Genomic DNA, 22,254 nt, shown 5'->3' on the forward strand with positions numbered 1-22,254 from the left:
CACCGACCCAGTAACTGCACCACATGCACTGGCCACATGCACCTTTTTGTTTTGCCTAGGTTACATATACTTAGGTACATGTACATTCCGATCTTATCTACACTTATCACTTTTGAATTACTTAAGCTGGCCAAAGCTTTTTTTTATCTTGGCATGCATGCGTTTCCTCTTTGGTGCCTGATTTCTAAACTGACGCTCTAGGTACCGTACATGTAGGGCCAACTGAGCTTGCGACTAAGCCTTAGGTACCTAAAAGTACAGGTAAATTAGCGTCAGCGAACCTTAGCAAGCTTTCGTCTACCTCTTGCCATCGGAACCCACTCAACAACTTGAACGTCAACTTTACTACTTCATTCTCTATCCAGCACTTGGTATCACCACTATCACCACTACAAGCGAATTCAATCATCATCAGCCTTTCGCTTTGTAGACGTGGTTCTTGTCCATCAATAATTTATCAGTGCCCATAACAGAGCGCTTTGCATATTACTTTGACCCGCACCGGGCAGTAGCTTGTCAAGATGGTCAGTTTAATATTACCGCCGCTACTTATATATCTTCCCTTTACTGACACGGCGCACGCACTTAGGGTCAAAACCAATCCGGAATGGGTGGTGCCGGCCAGGATGGAAAGGATGATAAGGATAAGAAGGTACGTCGATGGACATCTCATACACCATCACAATAACAGCATCGCCGTCATCATATCAACAGCAGCGTCGTTGCTGTCAGCAGTGAAGCTCCGTTTTCAAACTACTAGTGACTTCTAATTCGTATTTCTAACTCGTATATTTTCAACAGAAGGAGAAGCCAAAGTACGAACCGCCACCCCGCCCAACCACTCGTATCGGACGTAAGAAGAGAAAGGCTGCTGGTACTTCTGCGGCTGCCAAACTCCCCGCCGTCTACCCGACCAGTCGATGCAAGCTTCGTCTACTCCGAATGCAACGTATCCATGACCACCTACTACTCGAAGAAGAGTTCGTCGAGAATCAAGAGCGTCTAAGAAAAGCTAAGGCCGCTAAAGACAACACTGGCCCTGCTCCTGATCTCGATGCTCCCGACCGCATGGCCGACGAACGTGGTCGGGTCGACGACATGCGTGGAAGCCCGATGGGTGTCGGTACTCTCGAGGAGATGATTGATGATGACCACGCTATAGTCTCCAGCACCACCGGTCCTGAGTATTACGTCAGCATCATGAGTTTCGTCGACAAGGACCTACTAGAGCCCGGTGCCTCTGTGTTATTGCATCACAAGAGCGTCTCTATCGTCGGCGTGCTTACGGATGATACGGACCCGGCCGTTAATGTCATGAAACTCGACAAGGCACCAACCGAGTCCTATGCCGATATTGGTGGATTGGAGCAGCAGATTCAAGAAGTGAGGGAGTCGGTTGAACTACCACTTCTTCACCCGGAGTTGTACGAGGAGATGGGTATTAAGCCTCCGAAGGGTGTCATACTTTACGGTGCTCCTGGAACCGGCAAGACGCTGTTGGCAAAGGCCGTAGCGAACCAGACCTCAGCCACATTCTTACGCATCGTTGGAAGCGAGCTGATCCAGAAGTATCTGGGTGATGGACCGCGACTCGTGCGACAGCTTTTCCAAGTATGATAATAGCTGTATTAGCCCTCAATATTGTATTATGCTAATATTATAATAGGTTGCCGCGGAAAACGCTCCTTCTATTGTTTTTATTGATGAAATCGATGCCATTGGCACGAAGCGTTACGATTCAACATCAGGTGGCGAGCGTGAAGTTCAGCGAACTATGTTGGAACTCCTTAACCAACTGGATGGTTTCGACGACCGTGGTGACGTCAAGGTTATCATGGCAACCAACAAGATCGAGACTCTCGACCCTGCCTTGATCCGACCCGGCCGAATTGACCGAAAAATCCTCTTCGAGAATCCAGACCAGAACACGAAACGCAAGATCTTCAATCTTCATACGAGCAAGATGAGCCTGAACGAAGATGTTGACCTGGATGAGTTCATCAGTCAGAAAGATGATCTATCCGGGGCGGACATCAAGGCTATATGCTCCGAGGCTGGCCTGATGGCTCTACGTGAACGTCGTATGCGTGTGCAGATGGCGGATTTTAGGGCCGCAAGAGAGAGGGTCCTTCGTACTAAACAAGAGGGAGAACCCGAAGGCCTATACTTGTAGTCTATTACGTGTATTGTAGAGTTACGAAGAAGGGGGTAGGCTGCGGCAAATGCGCGTTGTCGGCGCTGTAGCGGTTAATATATGATAATAGGAGACCCTGCAGTTATTACGAATGCTACCCGTACTTTATTTCGAGTGCTCTACGATTGGTGCTTTTTAACTTAGCTCTTAGGTACTTGTGTTCTTGATATATCATCTATTTTGAGACTACTGGCAAACGTTAGGTATATCTACCCGAGGTATGTAGTTGTGAAGGTCAGCTTTAATAACGAATGTACCTCTAGTACCTAACATCATGATCTAACTAGATACAGGTAAACGCGCAGGTAAATACTATTGGTTATAGCCCCATGTTACCTTAGGAGGTACATGTCATCTGCGCCTAGCTTCGAATGTCGTGATGACATCAGGTATCGTTCAGGTCTTGTCCCCCTCCAGCACCGAATAACATATTTGCGTAGGAGGTATTCACCAACTTACCTCACCTATCGGGCTTCTTAAAGGCTAACACCCAATTAAATGCTAGTCAAGCTTACACCTAAGCCACTATTATATACGCGTATTCTAAAATCAAGTGACAATCTTGTCCATGTCGCGGCCCGCGCTTTATTCTTATTCACGTATAATCGACCTCGTCCTCTTTTTAGACAACTCCTTAAAACAACTCCCTGCTTGGCTTCATTCTAGCAGTATATTATTTACCCGATTCTACACTAACTAGTCCTGCCTCGTTTTGACTCTACAATGAGCGCACATCCAAGCCATTCGCCTATTCCAGGTGATAATCCTAATTACTACGCCGAACTAAGCGGGAATGATCCTCAGTCAGTTCCATCCCAGTCTGGTACGACTCAGCAAGGACAATACAATCCCCCTTCAGGTCCTCCGTTGTCCTCTAGCACCGACCCGACTTACTACCCACCACCACCGCCTGGCCCTCCTCCGGTTACTCAACATCATGATCATTATCCGCCGCCTCCAGGTCCTCCACCTTCAAATTTAGACCAACCGTACTACCCGCCTCCGCCACCTGGCCCCCCTCCGAACCAGGTCTATACACCATCACAGGAGAACCCAAGCTACCCTCCGCCGAGCTATTCGGAAATCGAAGCCGGACCCGAGGTTATGGTGACTGATGAAAAGCCACCAGTCTTTCCACCACGTCCCATCTCATCACAAGGAGGGCAATCGGCGCCACATTTCCCTCCCCCTCCTACCGAGGCTTCACTCCCTCACATAGCTGCAAGTCTTCATCCTGACCAGGAGCACCAGCAGCACCAGCAACAGCCGTCTACAACAAACACGGATGCTCCCTCTTCTTCTACGTCAAAACCGGGCTTCGGGCGTAAGCTATACGAATGGGGTATTAAGGTCGGTACCCCTATTAACAAACTGACGAACAAGCTTGGTTCTGAAGGTTTCATGCCCACAAGCGTGGACAAGGAATGCGATAAGGCGGCGCGTATTCTCAAGAGTTTTTGCAGTACGTTCCCCCCACGCACTATTCAAATTTCATACACCTATTTAGGCAAAGTGAACCTAAGTGAACCTAACATATGTCTGTAGAAGACGGCTTTTATACCACCGCATCCGCATCAACCCAAGGTACCTCACCCTCAGGCCCAAGCGGCAAGTCCAAAGCACTAGTAAAGATCCCGCAGTCTGTGATCGCTAACGCGAAGGGGCTGGCGATCTTTACCACCTTCCGGACCGGGTTTCACATCTCAGGGGCAGGGGGTGCAGGGCTCGTCGTCGCCAGACTGCCGGACGGTAGCTGGTCACCGCCGGCCGGATTTCTTGTGCATACGATAGGTGCGGGAATTGTTGCTGGGCTTGATATATACGATTGTGTGTGTGTGCTCAACACGCCCGCTGCCGTTGAAGCTTTCACCAAACCGCGCTTCAGCTTGGGTGGCGAGGTCGCCGTCGCGGCGGGGCCCGTGGGCGCGGGGACAAGCGTCGAGGCCGCAGTGGGAAAGGGGGTTAAACCAGTGTGGAGCTATATGAAGTCGCGGGGCATTTACGGCGGCGTGCAGGTTGACGGGACGGTGATTTTACAGCGACCCGATGCGAATGCAGCCTTCTACGGAACAGACCAGATCAGCGTGGATAAGATTCTTAAGGGTGAGGTCGGAGATGGTATTCAGAGTGGGAAGAACAAAAATGAAGATATTGTGATGTGGCCCGAGGGCGGAAGGCAACTAATGGAGGTGTTGAAGGCAGCTGAGGGTAAGCGTGCTGATGAGGGTATCATGAACAAGCTTGGTAACCAGCCTACCCCTGGGGATCTCGCCCCTACACCTACACCTTCGCCGGGTCCCGAACAGCAGCATTTCTCTCAGAAGACGGATGCCGATGCGGCAGAAAAGCTAAGATTCGCCTAGGCTATATTTCGTGACTTCAATGTACGTTCAGTTCCTTACGACAAAATCTGGAAGGGATATAATTATAAGTTGCAGGTAGCTAGATTAAGAGCCAAATAGGTATCATAGTTAATCGGGTACAAATATTATTCACCTTAGGTACTTTAGGTACCTAAGGTATCATTGCTCTTAGTTAACCAGTGAACCCCTTTCTTTGACATTTAGAGTGAGAATCAACGCTTCTTAGTAGACGACAGCCAACTTCAAATATGGCCGACTCTTAAGCATACATCAAGATACCCCTAATGAACTATAAACGCAATACTTGTGCTCGCTGAATAGCTTTCGCAAACCTCTTGATTGCTTCAATCAGCACCGCTTCTTCATTCCATGCCCAGCATAGCCTAGTGCCTAGGTTGAAAGTTGACTGGGCCCTCTTGAGACTTTCGGGATCTCCTTTGACAGCGAAAATCTCTCCTGGTGCAATAGTTAGGCCGTACTCCTCACGACCAATGCGGATGATTTCGGTTGCCGATGGAAATTGATGCCCGTCTGGGAAATCTATATAAAGAAAGAATCCTCCCGACAGTATAGTTGGCACACGGTTACCCCCGCCGTCTATAGCAAATGTCTCGTATGGCTTCCCCGTTGATATCCTTATTCCGAGTGGGTATAGATAAGTTTTAATGGCTTCCACGAGGGCTTTATATCTTCTTCGATATGTCGGAATCAAAGTATTCTGCATGTGGTGTTCTAAAATCCCAGAAACTAACATCTCGTCGATTAAGAAGGAAGTGTACTGCGCTTGACAGCCGCCGGACATAGTCGCCCCGCTAGAAGCCAGGTTGTCAAAACTACTTCTCCCAGTCGCTCGAGAGATCCGCAGACTTACACTGTAGATAGCCCGTGTATAAAGTTCGGCATCGCCTCACACCACCCTACCCGAAGGCCGGGAGCAGCCAGCTTCGAGAAAGATCCGTTACTTACAGTATTCCCCCATTCGCTCGATCCAGCCATCTGCCGGTCAATATCCACAAGCCTCGGGGGCAGTTCTAGACCTTCGTGCGAGATATTGTCATCCGCTGGCCAGGCAAGAAAGTCGTAGACATCATCTGCAATCAGGAGGATATCATACTGCCGTGCTAATTCGACTAGTGCTGTACGGTGGTGTATTGACATTGTTTTCCCGCTGGGATTTGATAGTGTTGGGACCACGTATAAGATATACTTGAAAAGTTTCCTATACCCCTGAGAGGCGAATTTGGTGCGATGTGCGCCAGTATTCAAGATATCATCAGTCTTGCTATCTTCCTCCAGCTGATGTCGTAAATACTCTAGGTTGATACCTTCGTCATCTTCGGGGACACCTCGCATTCTCTGACCAAAGCCTGCGTCTAGAAACGTCTGAACAGCAAGGAAGTAAGTTGGTTCTACAAGAAACACGCGACGCGTATATGACGGGTCTGTGAACTTCTGCAGAATTCCCGCAAGTGCTCCAGAGGCGCCGTTGGTAATGATGATACGATCTTGGGTGATATGGCCGGATAAGGGACGGTATTTCTGGCTGAGCCAATCCCCAATGTGTTCACGAATACCGTCATCACCATGATCAGGACCGTATGTCAATGCCAGGTCCGATTTCTCGGGCTGCGACAGGATTATTTGAGACGCTGCTGCCAGCTTGTCCGCTGCTTGTAAGTTCGGGGTTGGCCGACCAATTAATAGGTCAATCGGTTTCATTTTTGATTCTTCAGGATCATAGGTCCTCTTAAACAATATATTAGACAATATTAGACAATATCTCTATATACGTCGGAATGACATGAGTGTGGCTCTGAGATGATGGGGCAAGTCAAGCCACAAGAATTTATAGAGGTATTTATCATTTGTCCCGCAAGCACTGCGTCTCCGAGAGACGGAGGTCGAATTTAAACTAACTTGATTTAGTCAAATAGGCCAGACTTAACTCATCTATAGCATTATTCTAAACCGTCTCATCCCAGGCAGAACGTCCTAGAATATCTTGCCAACTTTAATGCTGAACAGCCGTACTATCTTGGGAGCGATGTGAACGTTAGTGATGTCTTATTTCCTCCTAAAGAGCTAAGATTCGCGCTCAGCAATCCTACTATAAAGAAGGCGGCCGGATACTAGAAGGAGTACTAGAACGAATAGCATCAAAGTTCAAACGAACGTTAGGTAGGGGATATAACACCAGGGCATGCGCTTCGGGACGTAGAGAAAGGCCCAGTCCGGCCCTTTCCATACCTACAAGTTAACAGCCCGACCACCCTTGACTGGACTGTTTTGGGAAGGGTTTCCTGACTTTTGGCGATATATTCAAACGCTTGATATATCACCAGCTCAAAACTAAGCGGGCAAGTTGGGACAACATGTCAGTTAGGATTGAGTACAGCGATAAGTCATTAGGAAGACTTTCGAATAGCGAAAAAGATCGACTCTCGCTGGTTGCCCGAGCAACAAGCCAGATTATCATTCGAGAAATATCAAGTTGCATGTGAAAGCAAACCTACATGTATTCAATTCTCTTATACCCGAGGGAACTGCTCAACTTCCAGCAATTGTCTTTATATATAGAATTCTAGGCTTAAATATTCTTAAACCATGTTGACTTGAAGGACTGCGCCCGCTTCTTGAATTCTCCTCCAAAAGTCCTCACCGAGGAAGGCTGGGGTGAGACAGCCCCCGGAAAACTGGCCTGCTAGATTTCTGGTGTAGAGTAATGATGCAGCTGCCTGCGCTAGGAAGAGGGCAGTAGTATGGTACCCGCCTGAGGGATACGAGAAGCTTGCATATGCACGAGGCGCACTATCGCTACTCGTGTCCGCGATAGCTATAGCCTCGAATTTCAGTCGTGACGAGCGCTCTTTTTCGACATCGGGTCCTTCACCAGGTTTCGGGAGGATCAACCCCAAGATACGCCTCGAGGGCCCAAATTTTAGAGCAGCCCTCATAAGGACAAGTGTCAACATGCGCAATATTCCGTCTGTCGCGGAAGAAACTTTGATGTATTCATTGTACCGAAAATTTGGCCCGTACCCTTGGTCTGTATCTTGTAACAGAGCCCATGTCCTGTGCACCAATGCCCGGTTCTCTATGGCACCAAATGATGACGCGGACAACAAACCGAGGTTTGGGTCCTTACGCATGCCGAGAAAACCGGCGGGTGTAGGAGTCTGTGGTCTCTTAATGGGTGACAGCACCCATGGTTGTTTTGCTTCCTCGACAACTCGAGGGTCATAAGTGCTCTCAGCTAACAATGAACTAGCCGTGCCACCACTCACACCAGCCCTATCCAGAGAGAAAGTCAGTAACTATGAGGGGCGACACGGAAAAAATTAGGATTTAATACTCACTCGAACTCTGTTATGGAAAAAACCAATTCCCTCGTTTTCAGAGACGTCTTCTGCGCCAGCTCCCGCGCTGCAGCCCAGGTGAGAAGATCTTGCGGCCCGGAAAATACTCCACAGAGGTGAATTAACTATTACCGATACTGGTGAGCCAAGGCCTCGCTTCGGATGAGCCGTATTAAAGATTAGGTGCTTACGGCAATACTAGCATTTACAGCCGCATCGTGATATCTGTCGACAAACGTACGCAGCAGTGGTATATCTCCAGCCCTGTATAACGTTAGAAATTGCCAAAGATAAATGAGGTAGATACCTAACGTAGAACAGTAAACTTACACGTCAATATAATCTGTGCCGTTCTCGATACAAGACTTTACAACGACTTCTCCAACCTGCCAGTATAAGACCACGCTAATACAGACTTTACTGTTCTTAACAACGGAACCGAGTTGACTGGAATCATCAAATGCAACTACCTCGATTTCTATATAATCTTTCTTAGTTGATTCGGTATGATGGGTGTAGCCAAGCGGAGTCGTAAGTGACTGCTTACCTGGTTGTACACGCTCTGGGTCCAGGTCTTTGAGCTTGTTAGAGAGACCTTCCAGCTTGGACTTTGACCGACCAGCAATAGCCCATTTCAGATCAACGGGAAGATGTCGAACAATATACTCAGCGGTCAGTAACCCGGTGTACCCAGTAGCTCCAAGTAGGAGGATATCATATTTTCGAGACTTTCTCCGTTCTTCGACTACTCTATCCATGATATTAATATTAAGCAAATACAAAGCTCCATACACAGCGCAGCCAACGTTGGACAGTATAAAAGCCCATGACTTTAATATAATCCATCTCTCTGTCACGATTCCGGGATGCGCCGCCGGATCGGCCAAACAGAAACAAAAAGGTCGGATGAATTGATCTTGTCACATCACCATAAAACATAGTCCGTGCGTTCCACCGCGCAGCAAGTATTTCGAGCTCATGCTATTGCTTGCAGCTCGGGAGAAAAGTCATCAGGGCTCCGTCCCATACCTTAAGCCGGTAGGTAGATATGTTTCCTAACGCGAAAAGTCTCCGAGAAGTCTCCGAAGGCGGCATAACTTCGAACGGTTCTCTTTTGAGGCGGTAGGTGTATTTATACGATACTTATCGACATTTTAGTGTATGTAGTTGAATATTCGGGGCCTGATCCGAATACCAATTCCTTCAGATCGAATGATCTTGTAAAGGGGAAGAAACCGCTAAGAGAGTATCCTGAAGTAAGTTAAGTATATGGTAGAGCACTTTTGATTTGAGGTCAAGGAAAATCACGAACGTTCCTTCGCATTCTATTCCTCCAGCGTCGCGAAATAGCGAGAAGTATTCACGGCTCCTATTCAAGTCCAATGTGATTAAGCCCAAGATATCGCGGTCCCGGCATATTCTCATAGCTATTGCGTTAACTTGAGGACTTAGTTTCTTTGTAGTCCTAAGGTAAGGTCAAACAAGGAGCTATTGGTGGCGTAGAGTATAGAGCGACACCGTATAGCTTGGGTTTCTCCATATCAAAGTACGTTGTCAATCATCAAGTAAGGTCGGCCTCTCTCTGTCGACTTCGTAATATAGCTTTGATGCAGTCTACGTTATCGACCCCGATCAAGTTTCGTTGCTCGTCTTTAATATTCCAGACATCCTCAATGTCTTGCTTAATCCTTCGGAGCGAGGGAAGATGACGAGCCTCATACATAGCATCAATCCTGTCTCGTACAAATTGACGTTGGTCAACGTCGATGGATTCACAGCCGGCAGTCCAAAGTGGCCAAACCTGGGCCGATACGAGAGGTGAGCCAACTGCAATAAGGCCAAGGTGAGCCAGGCAGCTTCGAGCATACTTCAACGAAGATGGATCTGGTGCACCTTTGTTATGCCAAACCCGGTACAGATAGATATATGCAGCATATCTGTATGCCTGTACGGTATGTTCCACGTCTCCCATCGTGCCCTCAGACTGGTCGAGTGCATTGAGAATTTCTTCAATGGCGTAACCCCATGCATCAAGGTGTTTCGCGTCTTGGTCCCGCATCCTACTAATCTGCCCAACAATCCGTAGTACGGAAGTGAGTTCCCTCATAGATTCCATACCCTCGATCGGAAACTCTCCATCAAATTCAAAAACTGGACTTTTCCCCCGAGAAACGGAGGCCAATATGTCGTGATAAGAACAAAGACTAAGGAGGAACGAAGCCCTAGAGCTGTTCCATTTATTAGTCCCAGCCTGACTAATGATAGCTTTCGCCCCGGATAGATGGTCGACCCCGGAATCCACGGTGAAGAGTCTATCGGAGACTTGGAGCATTAGAATGGTGGCAAGCGACAGCTCCGGGTCTTCTGTTTGAATCGTTTGCCGCAGGGCAGAGACAGCAACGAGTCGATACCGGGTCGCTAAGGTATGAAATGAATTCTCGTTCCTTAGTATCGCCAAATGGCAAGCTGCGATTGAGCATAAGACAGACCGTAGAGCTATTGAATGCGATATCATTGGAGTTAAGTGAACAAGAAATGGGTTTTGGGAAGTCGATACCATGGATACCATCGTGACCAGTGTTGTCGACCAATGATTAAGGAGATAGCGATTTACCGGATGAACATCATTCGGTATAATACGTGATGGGTCATATCTTACTATTTGACTTGTAGACTCACTAGATAATGTCGGGATAGTCTCATCGTTTGAATATTCCTTCTGCTGCCGTGTGTTTCTGGCCCGCTTCGATTTTGGTAACCCCTGAAGGGGCTTCCATTTAAGTCTGACTCCATATCCTTGGCACGTCTTCTGGAGTCGAATACATCTCCCGCAAAATGGCTTTTGCTCATCACACTTATAGCCATCCTCTCTGCAGGTATAGCAACCAGTCCTCGTCCTCGAGAATGGCATTTTACAATGGATGTCAGTGACGTGATAGATCAAACTATACAAAATTACATAGTTAAGTTGAAATGGGCAAAGGATATCGAGTGGAGACGTGACAAACACATCCGGATTTATTAGTCAGAGGTTCTAGAACATTTAATCGAATCGGCACGGGGTGGGGACCGACTATACCCGGCGGTTTCCGATTTGACTATGAGGTACGGAATACATTAAATTCTTCGTTCTCTAATTGGCGATGCTCCCCTAATCCTCATGATCGATCCTGTCACAAAGTACTACCTACCACGAACGATTAGCATCTCAGCTGATTCTTCTTTCGGCGTGTGATAACCCGAAACTTGAGCTCTAAGTTCTTTTCGCAGTCATTTATAATTAAAGGTTTTACTCTCTTATCTGCTCTCCCTAACTATCCAGACGTAAACTTATAACAGCAACATTCTATTCATTAGGCGCCTACATAAGGTATTTACGTCGAACTACATTGCTTTTAGTTGCCATAAAGTAAGGAGTGAGCAAAAGAAAGAACAGGTAATTTCTTTTCTTAAATAATCCTACCATGTCCGAATTTGTGGCAGCTGAGGAGCCCTCAATGGATCTCCCGGTTATCGATCTAGACATCTACCGAAACAACCCGGCCACTAGTCCGGAGGTGCAGGAAGAATGCCTACGCGCGGCCCGGGCGCTCGCAACGTACGGGGCGTTGGTGCTACACGACTCGCGGGTGTCAGAATCGGACAACGAGGCTTTCCTAGACCTACTGGAAGACTACTTCGCACAACCAGCTGAACTTCTACGGCGTGACGAGCGGCCGGAACTGGGCTACCAAGTCGGCGTTACACTTGAAAATACCGAAAAGCCCAAGTGTGCCGTCGACGAACCATGCCTACGCGTCATCGAGCGCCTAGCTCCGGAGGAGCGACCACTTGACATCAGTGGCCATCAACCGGATCCCAAATGTCGTTTTTTCGTACGTGTTTTAGTATTAGTAGTTCATTCCAGGAGCTATATATACCTACCTACCTACCTATATAAGGCTTTCCACATTCTACCCAACTATGCCTTCAAAAACATATCTAAACCATAGAGGTATCTCACTTACAAGAATATATATTAACCTTCGTTGTCGCAGTGGCGCATGGGCGAGCCCGCGCCTTACGTTACGCAATTTCCGGGCCTGAACGCCGAGAACGTGATTCCGGATGCCCCTGAAATCAGGGAGAGATGGACGCCCGTTATGGAGACGTGGGGAAAGAGTATGAAGAGCGCGTGAGTATGGCTTGGGTTGATTATCCGCTTCCTCTACTTGGGAAACTCCCATTCGAGCAGTGTGGTAGATATCACGTTGACTAACAGCGATTGCTCGTGAGTTAGCGTTTCGGGGTTCGCCGAGATGGCCGCCATTGGCATGGGACTCCCCGCCGAAACCTTCACTGACGCTGGGCGATATGGGTAAGTTACACCTACCTCTCTTCCATATCCTACTGCTGTATTACCCAGGTAATCCTGTTATTCAAAACTCTAACCTTTAATTCATATGACAATTTAGCCCACACCTTCTAGCCCCAACGGCATCCGACCTTGAGAAATTTGGGCAAAAGGACACCATCTTGGCCGGCTTTCATACGGACTTAAATTTCTTAACGATTCACGGTCGTTCCCGATATCCGGGACTTCACATCTGGGCACGGAACACGGGTCGTCGTATCGCTGTCAGCATCCCGCGTCCGTCTGCCTCCTCGTCAGGGAGCTACCTGCTTGTACAGGCCGGGAAGCAGCTAGAGCACCTAACGGGCGGGCTGGTGAAGGCCGGATATCACGAAGTAGTGGTCAACTCGTCCACGCTAAACACTGTTGCCGCGCGGCGGCGGGAGCACCCCGATCGGCCCCTCGTACGCATTAGCAGCACCTTCTTCTGGCACCTAAGCAGCGATTATGACCTGGCGCCTATTCCTGCGCTAGCCGCGCGAGCCAGGGATGTGCGTGCCGCTAACTTTGACCTTGGTCGCGACGAGGGCGACGAAGTTGAGTACGCAATTATGAAAGTAGGACAGCAGGTCCAGAAGCAAGTCGCCCAATTTTCTAAATCTCTACTTCTATCATACTAACTTACTATCGTAGTGAGCTAAAGCATATCGCGCTCCTAACATGAGAACGGGTAATGGGCTATTTATCCATAGCTGCTCATCCGCAAGTCAGAAATCCCTAGTAACAATTTCGTTAAAGATGAATTGGAATATTGCCGATTGGGCACCGGGATATGATTCGAGAGGTGTTCACGCGTAGTTGCATCATAATATATGATAGGCATGCATGAAGTGCGTATATCAACAATACACGCCACTATCTAGTGGGGTCTCACGAAATCGTCGGACAACGCGATGGGTACGGATATCACAAGACAAGATCACGAATAGTCTTAGAAGATAAAGTATCTAAACAAAGGAGCCAGTCCATGTATCTTTGACTCACGAAGTCATCCTCGCTGCAGTCTATGACATACAAATACACCAAACGCCGCGCAATCAAAATCCTTCCCTGTTCAGCATAGGGCCACAGGCCTGTTACCTATGTAAAACACATCCCAAATTAAGAAATTACACTTATTTGATCGCCAAGATATCTACTTCAAGTGCCCGGGGCCCACACTCCATGATAGAAAATGAGTTGTAGAGGTATGAAAGATCATAAGACACGATTTACCGCTACCTTAGTACCCTGCTGGTCTGGTGGGAATAGGTGGCGCCGGTTTCTTAGCTCTGCTCGGAGGTGGTGGCGGAGGGGCCTTTTTTACCGCTCCCGTCGTCCCCATAGTACGTAACCCGGTGTTACTGGTACTGCGACTTAAACTCCCATAGCTCGTAGCCGGGCTTTCGCTGCGATCGCAGTCTGGACTCCCGCTACTATTGGTCGTGTCGTAATCATCTACGTAGACGCCGGGGCTCAAATTCTGGCTGGTCTGGACTCTATTTACTGGGCGCAGATTATTGCGGAGAGATCCTATAGCCGGGGGCGGTGCCATGGGCGTCTTGCGTAGTGAATCGGAAGGCGGGACTGGAGGTTCGCGGTACGACTGTTGTCTTGGTGATGGCCCATCAAACGCACCCGCATGTGTAGTTGCGCGACTAATCCCCGGCCTTTGCGCCTCGGGAGTTACTGATCCACTTCCACGGTAGGGACTTGAGCGAATGGGCATCTGCACAGGTTCAGGGGTTGGTTCGTCTCGCTCGTGATTGTCTTGTCGGCTTGCCCACCGTTCAGTGCGATCATTTCGTTCCGAAAATGACTGGGCTGTGTTGCTCCTACTTCTCGTCGAACGTCGCGAGACACTAAGCTCAGAAGGTCGAGAACCGCCGGATGTCTGACCCTGGCTACCAACCCATTCCTGCTTCACACGCCGGAGCTCTTCGGCACAGCGTTCGTAGTAGTCCAACTCGCAATCAAGAAAACACGTAAGGTCGCGGACGGATTCAGCTTCGGCCTCCTTGATATCTTGCATTCGGCGAAGTACATCTTCGGACGACTCCTCGTACTTGGCTTTCGCGGTTCGAAGCTCGTCTTCAAGTCTAAAATCTTCCCGTTTCGCTTTTTGCATCTTTATCATGCTTGCATCATATGTGAGACGACGGTTCTCGAGCTTCTTACGGGCAGACTAATAGAAGCTGGCGTTAGCCTGTCTAACAACACCTTCACGTACGAGTATTGGATAACAAACCTGATATTCTTTCATCATAGCCAGAGACCGCTCTAGCCCTTCTAACCAGTAAGAGGTAGCATGCGCAACGTATGTCTCCTGAATGCCAGCGATGCGTTCGTTGGCCCTGCCCATGGCTACACCATCGTTCCAATGTCAGCTGTTGCTCATCATATTCTTCGTCCCGATATTACAACATACCAACTAAGCAATTGCCAAATTCTGAGTCCGGCTCGAAATCCTCGCCGTGGCTCATCATTGTCCGTCCAAGGTAGCTGACAGGGAGACCCTTCTCCTTGTCTTCGAATGTCTCACCCTTGCGAGAAAGCGACTTGACATAGGTGTTCATAGATTTCTGAAGACGTTCGTAGCCTATAGTATAAAACGAACATTAGTTAACTAGTAATGAAGTCGACAAATAATGTACGGGTTCTATACCGTCATGTCGAAGAGCCATCTCTGTCTCCAGACTCTTGAATTCGTCCGTATGACCAGTTTTGGCCTCATTGCCCATCTTCTCGCCAGCCCATTGAAAGGCGCGATCCATCTTCTTAGTGAAATTCATACTGGCGACGTCTCTAACTGATGTGTCCGGGCTGATTGGTCGTCTAAAAGGAATGGAAAATATAAAATGCACTATGGGAGTCCTGCTACCAGAAAGAAAGGGAATCCAAAAGAGAGTTGTGTTGGTATGGAATAATTATTGGATATATGTTTAGCGTTGACTCGGGTCGTGGATAAAGAACAGATTCAAGGAGAAGAAGCTCTAGGCCTGGGGCTTCTGGAATGGGGAACGAGCTGTAGACGTGGTGGATCGCGGTGGAGAATCGATCTAAGGCTAGACGCGTACGATGTAGATCAAGGGGATAGGGTAATAGGGGGTAAAGCGGAGGAGAGCTCCCGGTTACCCTCGTACGTTAATAAGAGCCGAGTATCGCACGCCAATTTCCTTTTTGGTATAAGGAAAATATAAGGAAAAGACGATGTTCCTTTGATTAAGAGACTACCTAGCAACTCTATTATTCTGGCGTATTATTTAAGGCGAGAAGAGAAGAAAGAAAGAAGGGAAAAATATACTCAGAATGAAAGGTAAAGACAGAGTTAAACAAGTTTTAAAACTTGGCTCTGCTTGAACGACTAGGATGTTTTATCAATGCGAGATCAACGTAGTAGCGTAGTAGCGTGGCAACTAAAAAGGAGGTTACAGTGGCAGAGCGGATAGAGATTGAGGCGGTTAAGGGGGGGTGAGGGGGGGGTCACGTAATGGATTATGTACCTGCTAGCATATGTATCTACCTGTATCTTATCGATTATCGATTGGTCAATTGGAACGGTATTTGTAGGTGGATAGTGGACCTATATTCAAGTACCTAGGTACATAATGGAGTTCAGCATTTGAGCTGCCCGATGAGAAAACAAGCTTCGTATCGAATAAGAACGGACCCAATCCAAAACACTAAAAATACCTTGATTCTAGTCAGATACCGTTGGATGAGAAGAGATGATGGATGACAATAAACAATTATTGCGAACTTCGGGCAGGAGCCTTTATTGGCTACCGAGATTGATAAATTGGTTTAACCACCTTCCATTTCCAAGAATTGTACATATATGTACCTAGGTACCTACATACATACACCGTAGACGCGCCGACCGCGGGGTCGGACAGCCACTGCAAGACCCTGGATTTCTCCAATCTCCAATCTCGAAAAAGAAAAAAACAAGATTTCAATAAATACAAAATCAACAAACCACTTCGTCTTGTTCAACGTGATCTAAATACCACCATCGACTCACAAAAAAGTGACAATTGCCCGCACCCAGTAAATTCGACCGTGTCTTACCCATTACAAACCGCTAATTCGTATTACGACCGAACTGCGCCCCTTCGTACCCGTTTCAACAAGCGCACCTACTATCCAGTTGTTTTTACTACTACAGAGATGAAATCGTTCCAAGGCTTCTGTAACTTGGCCGGTAGAATCATTGGAACGGCTAGAACCATTAGACTGCATTGGTCCGACGGGGGGTCTGCATGAGGATGGGGATGGATGTTTAACTGCATTGCATTATCTGATGAAATACGAAATACTTTACTCAATTAACGCATGTCACCTCTCTTTTCTATTTTCGACGCCTGAATCGTAGCCGCTGGCTGGATAATGAGCGTTTTGACGCCAACATTTACCGCCCGAATGAGCGCTTATAGCGGCTGTCTAGAGGAACATACCTACCTACCTTACGTATTATTCTTTATAAGTTATGCTACAGAATTTTATTCGGGATGTTAGTGAACCCTTAGCGTACCCAAGTTTGAAATCATGTAAACTGATCGGAGCTCCCGAAATTCCTGAAGCATTGGTCGTGATAGTTGAAATGGACCCTGTACATATGCCACAACCAGGACAACAACAGATATAACTTGTTTCTCCTGATAATGACCGTCCAGATTCGCGGAAGCGAATCATTACCTTAAATATCTACCTAAATACTCTACCTATATTAATCCTTCCATTGTAGCCCCTGTTCGCATTTGACAATATTAAGTAAAATATGCCAGCATGTGAGTATTAACAAAGCCATATGTATTTAACTAAATAAAAAGACTAGAGTAGAACTCAACCATAGTAGTTTTCCTGAAGGACACTCGATACGAGGCTGAATGAAATTCAAATAGACATGTCCAGTAGCGAAGAAGATGGTTAATTACCAGGTAGGTAGTTAGACACTTTTAAAGGCATACTCTAACGCTTATGACATATAACTTGAGATTTTCGTTGTACATATAGAATCTATATTATAGACGTCTGGAAACACGATGCCAAGGACATATGATAATATAAACTAGTACATAGAATTATCTTCATATCCAACAGTAAGAAACGCTAGCAAACTTCTAAAGCTCTTTCAGACTACAATAGATTGTCTAAAACCGTCAAAGCATTGGGTAACTGTAAACCTCTTCACAGTACTCCACTTCCGGTAGTAAGTCAACTCATGATCAATAACGTCTAGCTCCTCGATACACATGTGGGAGAGCTAGAATTTTCGTCTCAATGACTTCGCTAAAGTTTCATGCCGGCGCTTGTCAAAGCGCTCTTCGTCTACTGATCCCAAACTGTTCCGACCCCAGATATCCTCCCCACTTGTCGATCACACATCACTCTTCATCCGATCGTCTGGTCTGTGACGTAGCGTGTCATGCCCTTTTTTCTGTAACAGTAAAGCAAGCAGACTTTATTCAGTTGAGACGTGCTAATTTAACTATGTAGATACCTACCTAGTTTGTTTAATGGTATAAGTTTAACGCCCTAATGCTTAAAGGATATTCGCCTATTTAACATATAGTTGTGCCCTTCTCTTGATTTGACATTTGCCAGTTGGAATCAGCTTCGCGACGTTGTCTTATTCTTCCAAATATATATACCGTTGCATCAGCTTTGAGAGGCTGTAATACGGCATGACTTGCATGGGTTTCTGGGGGTTCTGTCTAGTAATCTAGTCTCTCAACAAGGTAATAAGGCACGCAACAATTGTGGTCATCATCTCCCTGGCTTAGAACGCTGATGTTGGTTTTCAATACAGTCCGGACAACAAGAATTCGAATGGCTTCACTTAATTGCCATTGGTGCTTGTTCATGACTTGTGATAGATAACAATGCCAAGGCCTTCCGATATTTCTACTCTATTATCAAGATATTACCTTGCACATATTTGTAAGATATTATCTAACCCACGTGGGATACTATCCTCATGCACGTCTTTTTTGAGGCTTGACTTCCCACGTGCTAATGAGATTCGCATTTGGACAACTCTTGTAGCTCACCGCCAAGGCTGCGTATCTCATCTACCTGGCTTATCGGGTTAAGCGGCCCAGATACTAGCATGGCCTGGATCGAATTGGAAGCTCCTTTGGAGATAATGTTTGTACCTGTGCCGCGCGACGTCGCGCGACGTCGCGCAAATGCTTCCCGTCGTGATACCACAGGTCCGAACTGAGAAGAAAGCTCGGAAGGGACTACATACATACGTACCTTATTTAAACCCGACGCCTATTCCTGCTTTCCGGTGTAAGTAAGAGTCGTCACTCATTAGCCAGCTTGTGAGTAAGAGCCGGGAGCATTCCGCTGCGTTGCTCGTCGTTCTCGTGTACTATAGAGGCTCAACAAGTAGATTAATTCGGTCATGCGACAATGGTTCGCGTTTCTTTCTCCGTCCTCTCTATAGCCGTCAGTATAGCTGGCCTGGCTTTAGCTGAAGACTCGCTCTATAGCAAGCGATTGTCGAAGCGCTTCATTGATACAGACGGCAACTTTAACATATCCTTCTACCACGTCAACGATGTGCACGCGCACCTAGATGAGTTCTCTTCATCAGGGACTGATTGCACCAATCCTTCAAAGGGCTGTTATGGCGGTTATGCTCGTATCAAGACGGTCATTGACGACACACGACCGGATCATAACGACAGCTTGTTGTTGAACGTAGGGGATGAGTTTCAGGGCACACTGTTTTATTCATTCTACGGTGGCGAAAAAATCGCCGAGACTCTCAATCAACTCGGGTTCGACGCCATGACCCTGGGAAATCATGAATTCGATGGCGGCGACGACAAGTTAGGCGACTTCTTAAAAAACCTGACATTCCCTATCGTATCTGCAAACATTATATCGGACAATGAGAAGCTAAACTCTACCATCAAACCATACCATATCTTCGAGCAGTACCAACTAGCCGTTATTGGTGTGACAACTGAGACAACAGCCGGGATCAGCAATCCTGGCGACGGCACGAAGTTCACGGATGCGATCGCCGCAGTTCAGGCCTCGATCGACGAAATCCGCAGCACGACGAACATCACTCGAATCGCAGCTATCACGCACATCGGGTACGAAGAAGACAAGCGTCTAGCTCGTGAGACTACCGGCCTTCAACTCATCATGGGTGGTCATAGTCACACGCTACTTGGCGATATGGAAGGCGCAGAAGGCAAGTATCCCACCCTCGAGACAAACAAGGACGGCGATGAAGTCTTCATCGTTACTGCCTATCGTTGGGGGGAGTACTTGGGTTACATCGACGTTACGTACGATTCAGAGGGAAAAATACTTGCCTACCACGGTGCCCCGATACATATGACGAACACCACTAAGCAAGACGAGGACTTGCAGGCGCAGGTTGAAGAATGGAGGAAACCATTCGAAAAGTTCGCAGCGGAGGAGATTGGTACAACGAACGTTGTGCTCGACCAATCGACCTGTCAAAAGCAGGAGTGCACCCTGGGTGACTTGGTATCCGAGTAAGTTGTAGACAGCCGTGTGTATTCATCTCTTCGGGGGGGTGCTAACATAGATATCTCTACAGCTCAATGCTGCAGTATCGTGTAGACGGTGGGAGCAAAGCAGCCTTTGCTCTCACGAATGCAGGGGGCATCCGCGCTACCATCGATTCTGGACCTATCACGCGAGGCGAGGTGCTCACGTCTTTTCCTTTCGGTAATGCCGTGGTTGAGGTTGATTACAGCGGTGCGGACCTATGGAAGATATTCGAGGGTCTCGTCAGCGGCGTCAACCAGTTCAATCAGCGGAACGTCACTAGCTTCTTCCAAATCAGCCGTGGCGTTAAAGTCGAGTATAACCCGAATAACGCTATTGGCGAACGTCTTGTTCGTCTTACGATCGGTGATAAGCCCGCCGATAAAGAGGCTCAGTATACGGTTGTCACAGTTGATTTCATAACCGGTGGTGGTGACAATATGTTAGAACCGGTTCAAGATGTGGTTATTCTTGATACTTTAGACGAGGTGCTAGTTGACCATATCCGCAAGACGAGCCCGATTGACTTCCAGCTCGATGATAGGATAGCTACTGTTAGTGGTAACGCGGGGACTAATACTACGACTACGGACGGTGCGCCTGTGCCAACCACGACTCCGAATGGTGCTGGAGGGGTGGGCAGCGTGATATCGATATATCTAGGGGTAACAGTCCTATTAGGTGTTGTGTTGCTATAGACAAATTAATAGCATAATCGTATAGGGGTTATTAATGAATAGTAAACACTCGATGGAATTCTTAATAGTCCAAGATATTGTCACGGTGACAATCTCATGCCGAATCATGTACATAGCAGCCCCTAATGTTTATTGTTGTTGGACTTGAAAAGAATTAAGGACCTCAGTTAGATGCTTGAGATATCGATAACGATGTAGGGCTAGGAGGTACATGTAGCTATCGGAGATTTGCGTATACCTAGCACCTACCTTAGGTACCTAGGTACCTATATTCCATTCCATCAACAAAGGATTACAGGTACACATTAGGTAAACAATTCCTTCTGAATTCCTCCTGTTAATTTGGTCTTCACAACATTAAAAGCTTCTGATCAAACAGATAGTTCACAACAGCAGATCGCAAACCGAGTATCGCATTCCCGCATGCTAATTCAATTTTGGTACATAACCTAATACAACTAATCGAGTCTACCTCGCGACATCAACAACAACTATAAACATGGCAACCGAGGACGCCCGATACAGGCAGTCAAGCCAATATCGGCTGTGGTCCTTTACTCCGTCACATCTCGCTACCCTTCGCGAGAAGACTAACACCCTCGCACGAACTCACATCTCTAATCGTCTGCGTGCCTCAGATTCGCCTGTGGACCCTTTACCTAACTTCCTGACCCCCGACGAAGAATATACCATCTTGAATCACTTCACCCTCGAGCTACTGCGCGCCGCTCCTTATTGCCAACTCCCAACCGATATCCAAGCGACCGCTGCCATATTTTTACGGCGCTTTTATCTTACCAATAGCGTAATGACCTACCCGCCGCAGGAGCTTATCAAGACCTGCATATTCTTTGGTTGCAAGGCCGAGGGTTATTTTATACGTGTACAAAAGATCGCAGATACCTTTCCGAATACGACCGGCGAGATGATTTTGGCTGCCGAATACGTTCTGTGCCAGGGCATACGTTTTGCATTCGATGTGAGGCATCCGTTTCGTGCCCTAGAAGGAGCTGTTATGGAACTCAGAAGACTGGGCGACTTCGACCATGACAGGATAAATCACGCGCATAAGAGAACGAGGGACATCTTGAAATTTAGTCCACTTGTTACCGATGCATATTTCCACTACACACCCAGCCAGATTATGTATGCCGCGCTGGCAATAGCTGATGAGGAATTGGTGCAGCGTATGCTTCGAGAGGCGTTCGCGGGCGAAGGCGAAGAGGCCAAAGCTAAAGTTTGGAGCGTAATACAGAACTGCAAAGAAATGCTGGAGAAGGAACCTCCAGAGAAGATGGCCACCTATTGGACGGATGTAAGTGAGCTTAGATATGGTCCTGATTCTTCGTAACTAACTACTAGGTGATAGCCGGAAAGTACTAAAGCCATTAAAGCTTTGCGGAGGAAGCTCATTAAATGTAGAGACCCTGATAGAGCCGATCTAGTCGCCCTACAGAAGGCGCGAAGGGAAGAGACCGTGCCGAAGCAGAAACCAAAGGTGGGCTCCGATGCAGATGAGAAGGTATTTGGGAATGGAACCGGCGAAGGGCGAGACGCGAAAAGACGAAAAGTTGTTCCAGAAGGAGGTGACCCTTTTGGACCTCCCTTATGAACATGTCTACGAGTACCGAAGAAATAACCCCCTTTATCTTCCAAGCATGATAGTTGTTCGACTAGGTATACATCCTAGTTTCTCCTGAACGACGGCTAGGGTAGCGAGAGCCTTTGA

General features: G+C 47.4%; 9 protein-coding genes across 9 annotated transcripts; 5 read left to right on the top strand and 4 right to left on the bottom strand.

Moving 5' to 3' along the window:
- Positions 1-165: 165 nt before the first annotated feature.
- Positions 166-2,388, top strand: F4817DRAFT_337386 (26S proteasome subunit P45). The gene is made up of 4 exons (XM_049303294.1): positions 166-524; positions 590-652; positions 802-1,611; positions 1,667-2,388. The coding sequence occupies exons 1-4, from the start codon at positions 522-524 to the stop codon at positions 2,171-2,173; spliced, it is 1,383 nt and encodes a 460-aa protein (XP_049159108.1). The 5' UTR covers positions 166-521; the 3' UTR covers positions 2,174-2,388.
- Positions 2,389-2,583: 195 nt separating this feature from the next.
- On the top strand, positions 2,584-4,991 carry F4817DRAFT_106538 (DUF500-domain-containing protein). The gene is made up of 2 exons (XM_049297410.1): positions 2,584-3,656; positions 3,740-4,991. Exons 1-2 carry the CDS (start codon positions 2,918-2,920, stop codon positions 4,555-4,557), a joined length of 1,557 nt encoding a protein of 518 aa, XP_049159109.1. The 5' UTR covers positions 2,584-2,917; the 3' UTR covers positions 4,558-4,991.
- On the bottom strand, positions 4,735-6,389 carry F4817DRAFT_337389 (PLP-dependent transferase). Its single transcript, XM_049303295.1, has 2 exons — positions 5,429-6,389; positions 4,735-5,369 (listed from the first exon to the last, which is right to left on the bottom strand). The coding sequence occupies exons 1-2, from the start codon at positions 6,274-6,276 to the stop codon at positions 4,847-4,849; spliced, it is 1,371 nt and encodes a 456-aa protein (XP_049159110.1). The 5' UTR covers positions 6,277-6,389; the 3' UTR covers positions 4,735-4,846.
- Positions 6,390-6,417: 28 nt separating this feature from the next.
- On the bottom strand, positions 6,418-9,051 carry F4817DRAFT_106632 (Saccharopine dehydrogenase-domain-containing protein). The gene is made up of 5 exons (XM_049297413.1): positions 8,461-9,051; positions 8,244-8,391; positions 8,105-8,177; positions 7,914-8,038; positions 6,418-7,848 (listed from the first exon to the last, which is right to left on the bottom strand). The coding sequence occupies exons 1-5, from the start codon at positions 8,669-8,671 to the stop codon at positions 7,155-7,157; spliced, it is 1,251 nt and encodes a 416-aa protein (XP_049159111.1). The 5' UTR covers positions 8,672-9,051; the 3' UTR covers positions 6,418-7,154.
- Positions 9,052-9,072: 21 nt separating this feature from the next.
- On the bottom strand, positions 9,073-10,897 carry F4817DRAFT_106558 (fungal-specific transcription factor domain-containing protein). The gene has a single exon (XM_049297411.1). The coding sequence runs from the start codon at positions 10,822-10,824 to the stop codon at positions 9,475-9,477; it is 1,350 nt and encodes a 449-aa protein (XP_049159112.1). The 5' UTR covers positions 10,825-10,897; the 3' UTR covers positions 9,073-9,474.
- A 366-nt stretch (positions 10,898-11,263) lies between these two features.
- F4817DRAFT_106689 (Clavaminate synthase-like protein) lies at positions 11,264-13,249 on the top strand. The gene is made up of 5 exons (XM_049297414.1): positions 11,264-11,788; positions 11,951-12,087; positions 12,193-12,270; positions 12,368-12,883; positions 12,940-13,249. The coding sequence occupies exons 1-5, from the start codon at positions 11,378-11,380 to the stop codon at positions 12,968-12,970; spliced, it is 1,173 nt and encodes a 390-aa protein (XP_049159113.1). The 5' UTR covers positions 11,264-11,377; the 3' UTR covers positions 12,971-13,249.
- A 279-nt stretch (positions 13,250-13,528) lies between these two features.
- Positions 13,529-15,077, bottom strand: F4817DRAFT_358709 (BAR-domain-containing protein; the record flags this gene model as incomplete). The annotated part of the gene is made up of 4 exons (XM_049306059.1): positions 13,529-14,470; positions 14,534-14,649; positions 14,714-14,884; positions 14,951-15,077. The coding sequence occupies 4 exons, from the start codon at positions 15,075-15,077 to the stop codon at positions 13,529-13,531; spliced, it is 1,356 nt and encodes a 451-aa protein (XP_049159114.1).
- A 3,085-nt stretch (positions 15,078-18,162) lies between these two features.
- Positions 18,163-20,772, top strand: F4817DRAFT_337399 (Metallo-dependent phosphatase). Its single transcript, XM_049303296.1, has 2 exons — positions 18,163-19,811; positions 19,877-20,772. Exons 1-2 carry the CDS (start codon positions 18,706-18,708, stop codon positions 20,523-20,525), a joined length of 1,755 nt encoding a protein of 584 aa, XP_049159115.1. The 5' UTR covers positions 18,163-18,705; the 3' UTR covers positions 20,526-20,772.
- A 252-nt stretch (positions 20,773-21,024) lies between these two features.
- Positions 21,025-22,137, top strand: F4817DRAFT_315854 (cyclin-like protein; the record flags this gene model as incomplete). The annotated part of the gene is made up of 2 exons (XM_049300591.1): positions 21,025-21,840; positions 21,895-22,137. The coding sequence occupies 2 exons, from the start codon at positions 21,025-21,027 to the stop codon at positions 22,135-22,137; spliced, it is 1,059 nt and encodes a 352-aa protein (XP_049159116.1).
- Between the last annotated feature and the right edge of the window lie 117 nt (positions 22,138-22,254).

This window comes from Daldinia loculata (assembly GCF_022478755.1).
Source record: "Daldinia loculata strain CBS 113971 unplaced genomic scaffold F4817scaffold_24, whole genome shotgun sequence".
Classification (NCBI taxonomy): domain Eukaryota; kingdom Fungi; phylum Ascomycota; class Sordariomycetes; order Xylariales; family Hypoxylaceae; genus Daldinia; species Daldinia loculata.

What these genes read in the sequence shown, in the direction of transcription:
- F4817DRAFT_337386 (XM_049303294.1), top strand. An exon ending in AGGATGATAAGGATAAGAAG is followed by an intron (nt 653 to 801) that starts GTACGTCGATGG and finishes TATTTTCAACAG; the next exon opens with AAGGAGAAGCCAAAGTACGA. An exon ending in TCGTGCGACAGCTTTTCCAA is followed by an intron (nt 1,612 to 1,666) that starts GTATGATAATAG and finishes ATATTATAATAG; the next exon opens with GTTGCCGCGGAAAACGCTCC.
- F4817DRAFT_106538 (XM_049297410.1), top strand. Translation starts at nt 2,918, where the DNA reads ATGAGCGCACATCCAAGCCATTCGCCTATTCCAGGTGATAATCCTAAT. An exon ending in TATTCTCAAGAGTTTTTGCA is followed by an intron (nt 3,657 to 3,739) that starts GTACGTTCCCCC and finishes ATATGTCTGTAG; the next exon opens with AAGACGGCTTTTATACCACC.
- F4817DRAFT_337389 (XM_049303295.1), bottom strand. Translation starts at nt 6,276, where the DNA reads ATGAAACCGATTGACCTATTAATTGGTCGGCCAACCCCGAACTTACAA. An exon ending in ATACACGGGCTATCTACAGT is followed by an intron (nt 5,370 to 5,428) that starts GTAAGTCTGCGG and finishes CCTGGCTTCTAG; the next exon opens with CGGGGCGACTATGTCCGGCG.
- F4817DRAFT_106632 (XM_049297413.1), bottom strand. Translation starts at nt 8,671, where the DNA reads ATGGATAGAGTAGTCGAAGAACGGAGAAAGTCTCGAAAATATGATATC. An exon ending in GGCACAGATTATATTGACGT is followed by an intron (nt 8,178 to 8,243) that starts GTAAGTTTACTG and finishes AACGTTATACAG; the next exon opens with GGCTGGAGATATACCACTGC. An exon ending in TTTTCCATAACAGAGTTCGA is followed by an intron (nt 7,849 to 7,913) that starts GTGAGTATTAAA and finishes CTCTCTGGATAG; the next exon opens with GGCTGGTGTGAGTGGTGGCA.
- F4817DRAFT_106558 (XM_049297411.1), bottom strand. Translation starts at nt 10,824, where the DNA reads ATGCCATTCTCGAGGACGAGGACTGGTTGCTATACCTGCAGAGAGGAT.
- F4817DRAFT_106689 (XM_049297414.1), top strand. Translation starts at nt 11,378, where the DNA reads ATGTCCGAATTTGTGGCAGCTGAGGAGCCCTCAATGGATCTCCCGGTT. An exon ending in ACTGACGCTGGGCGATATGG is followed by an intron (nt 12,271 to 12,367) that starts GTAAGTTACACC and finishes ATGACAATTTAG; the next exon opens with CCCACACCTTCTAGCCCCAA. An exon ending in GTAGGACAGCAGGTCCAGAA is followed by an intron (nt 12,884 to 12,939) that starts GCAAGTCGCCCA and finishes TTACTATCGTAG; the next exon opens with TGAGCTAAAGCATATCGCGC.
- F4817DRAFT_337399 (XM_049303296.1), top strand. Translation starts at nt 18,706, where the DNA reads ATGGTTCGCGTTTCTTTCTCCGTCCTCTCTATAGCCGTCAGTATAGCT. An exon ending in CTGGGTGACTTGGTATCCGA is followed by an intron (nt 19,812 to 19,876) that starts GTAAGTTGTAGA and finishes ATATCTCTACAG; the next exon opens with CTCAATGCTGCAGTATCGTG.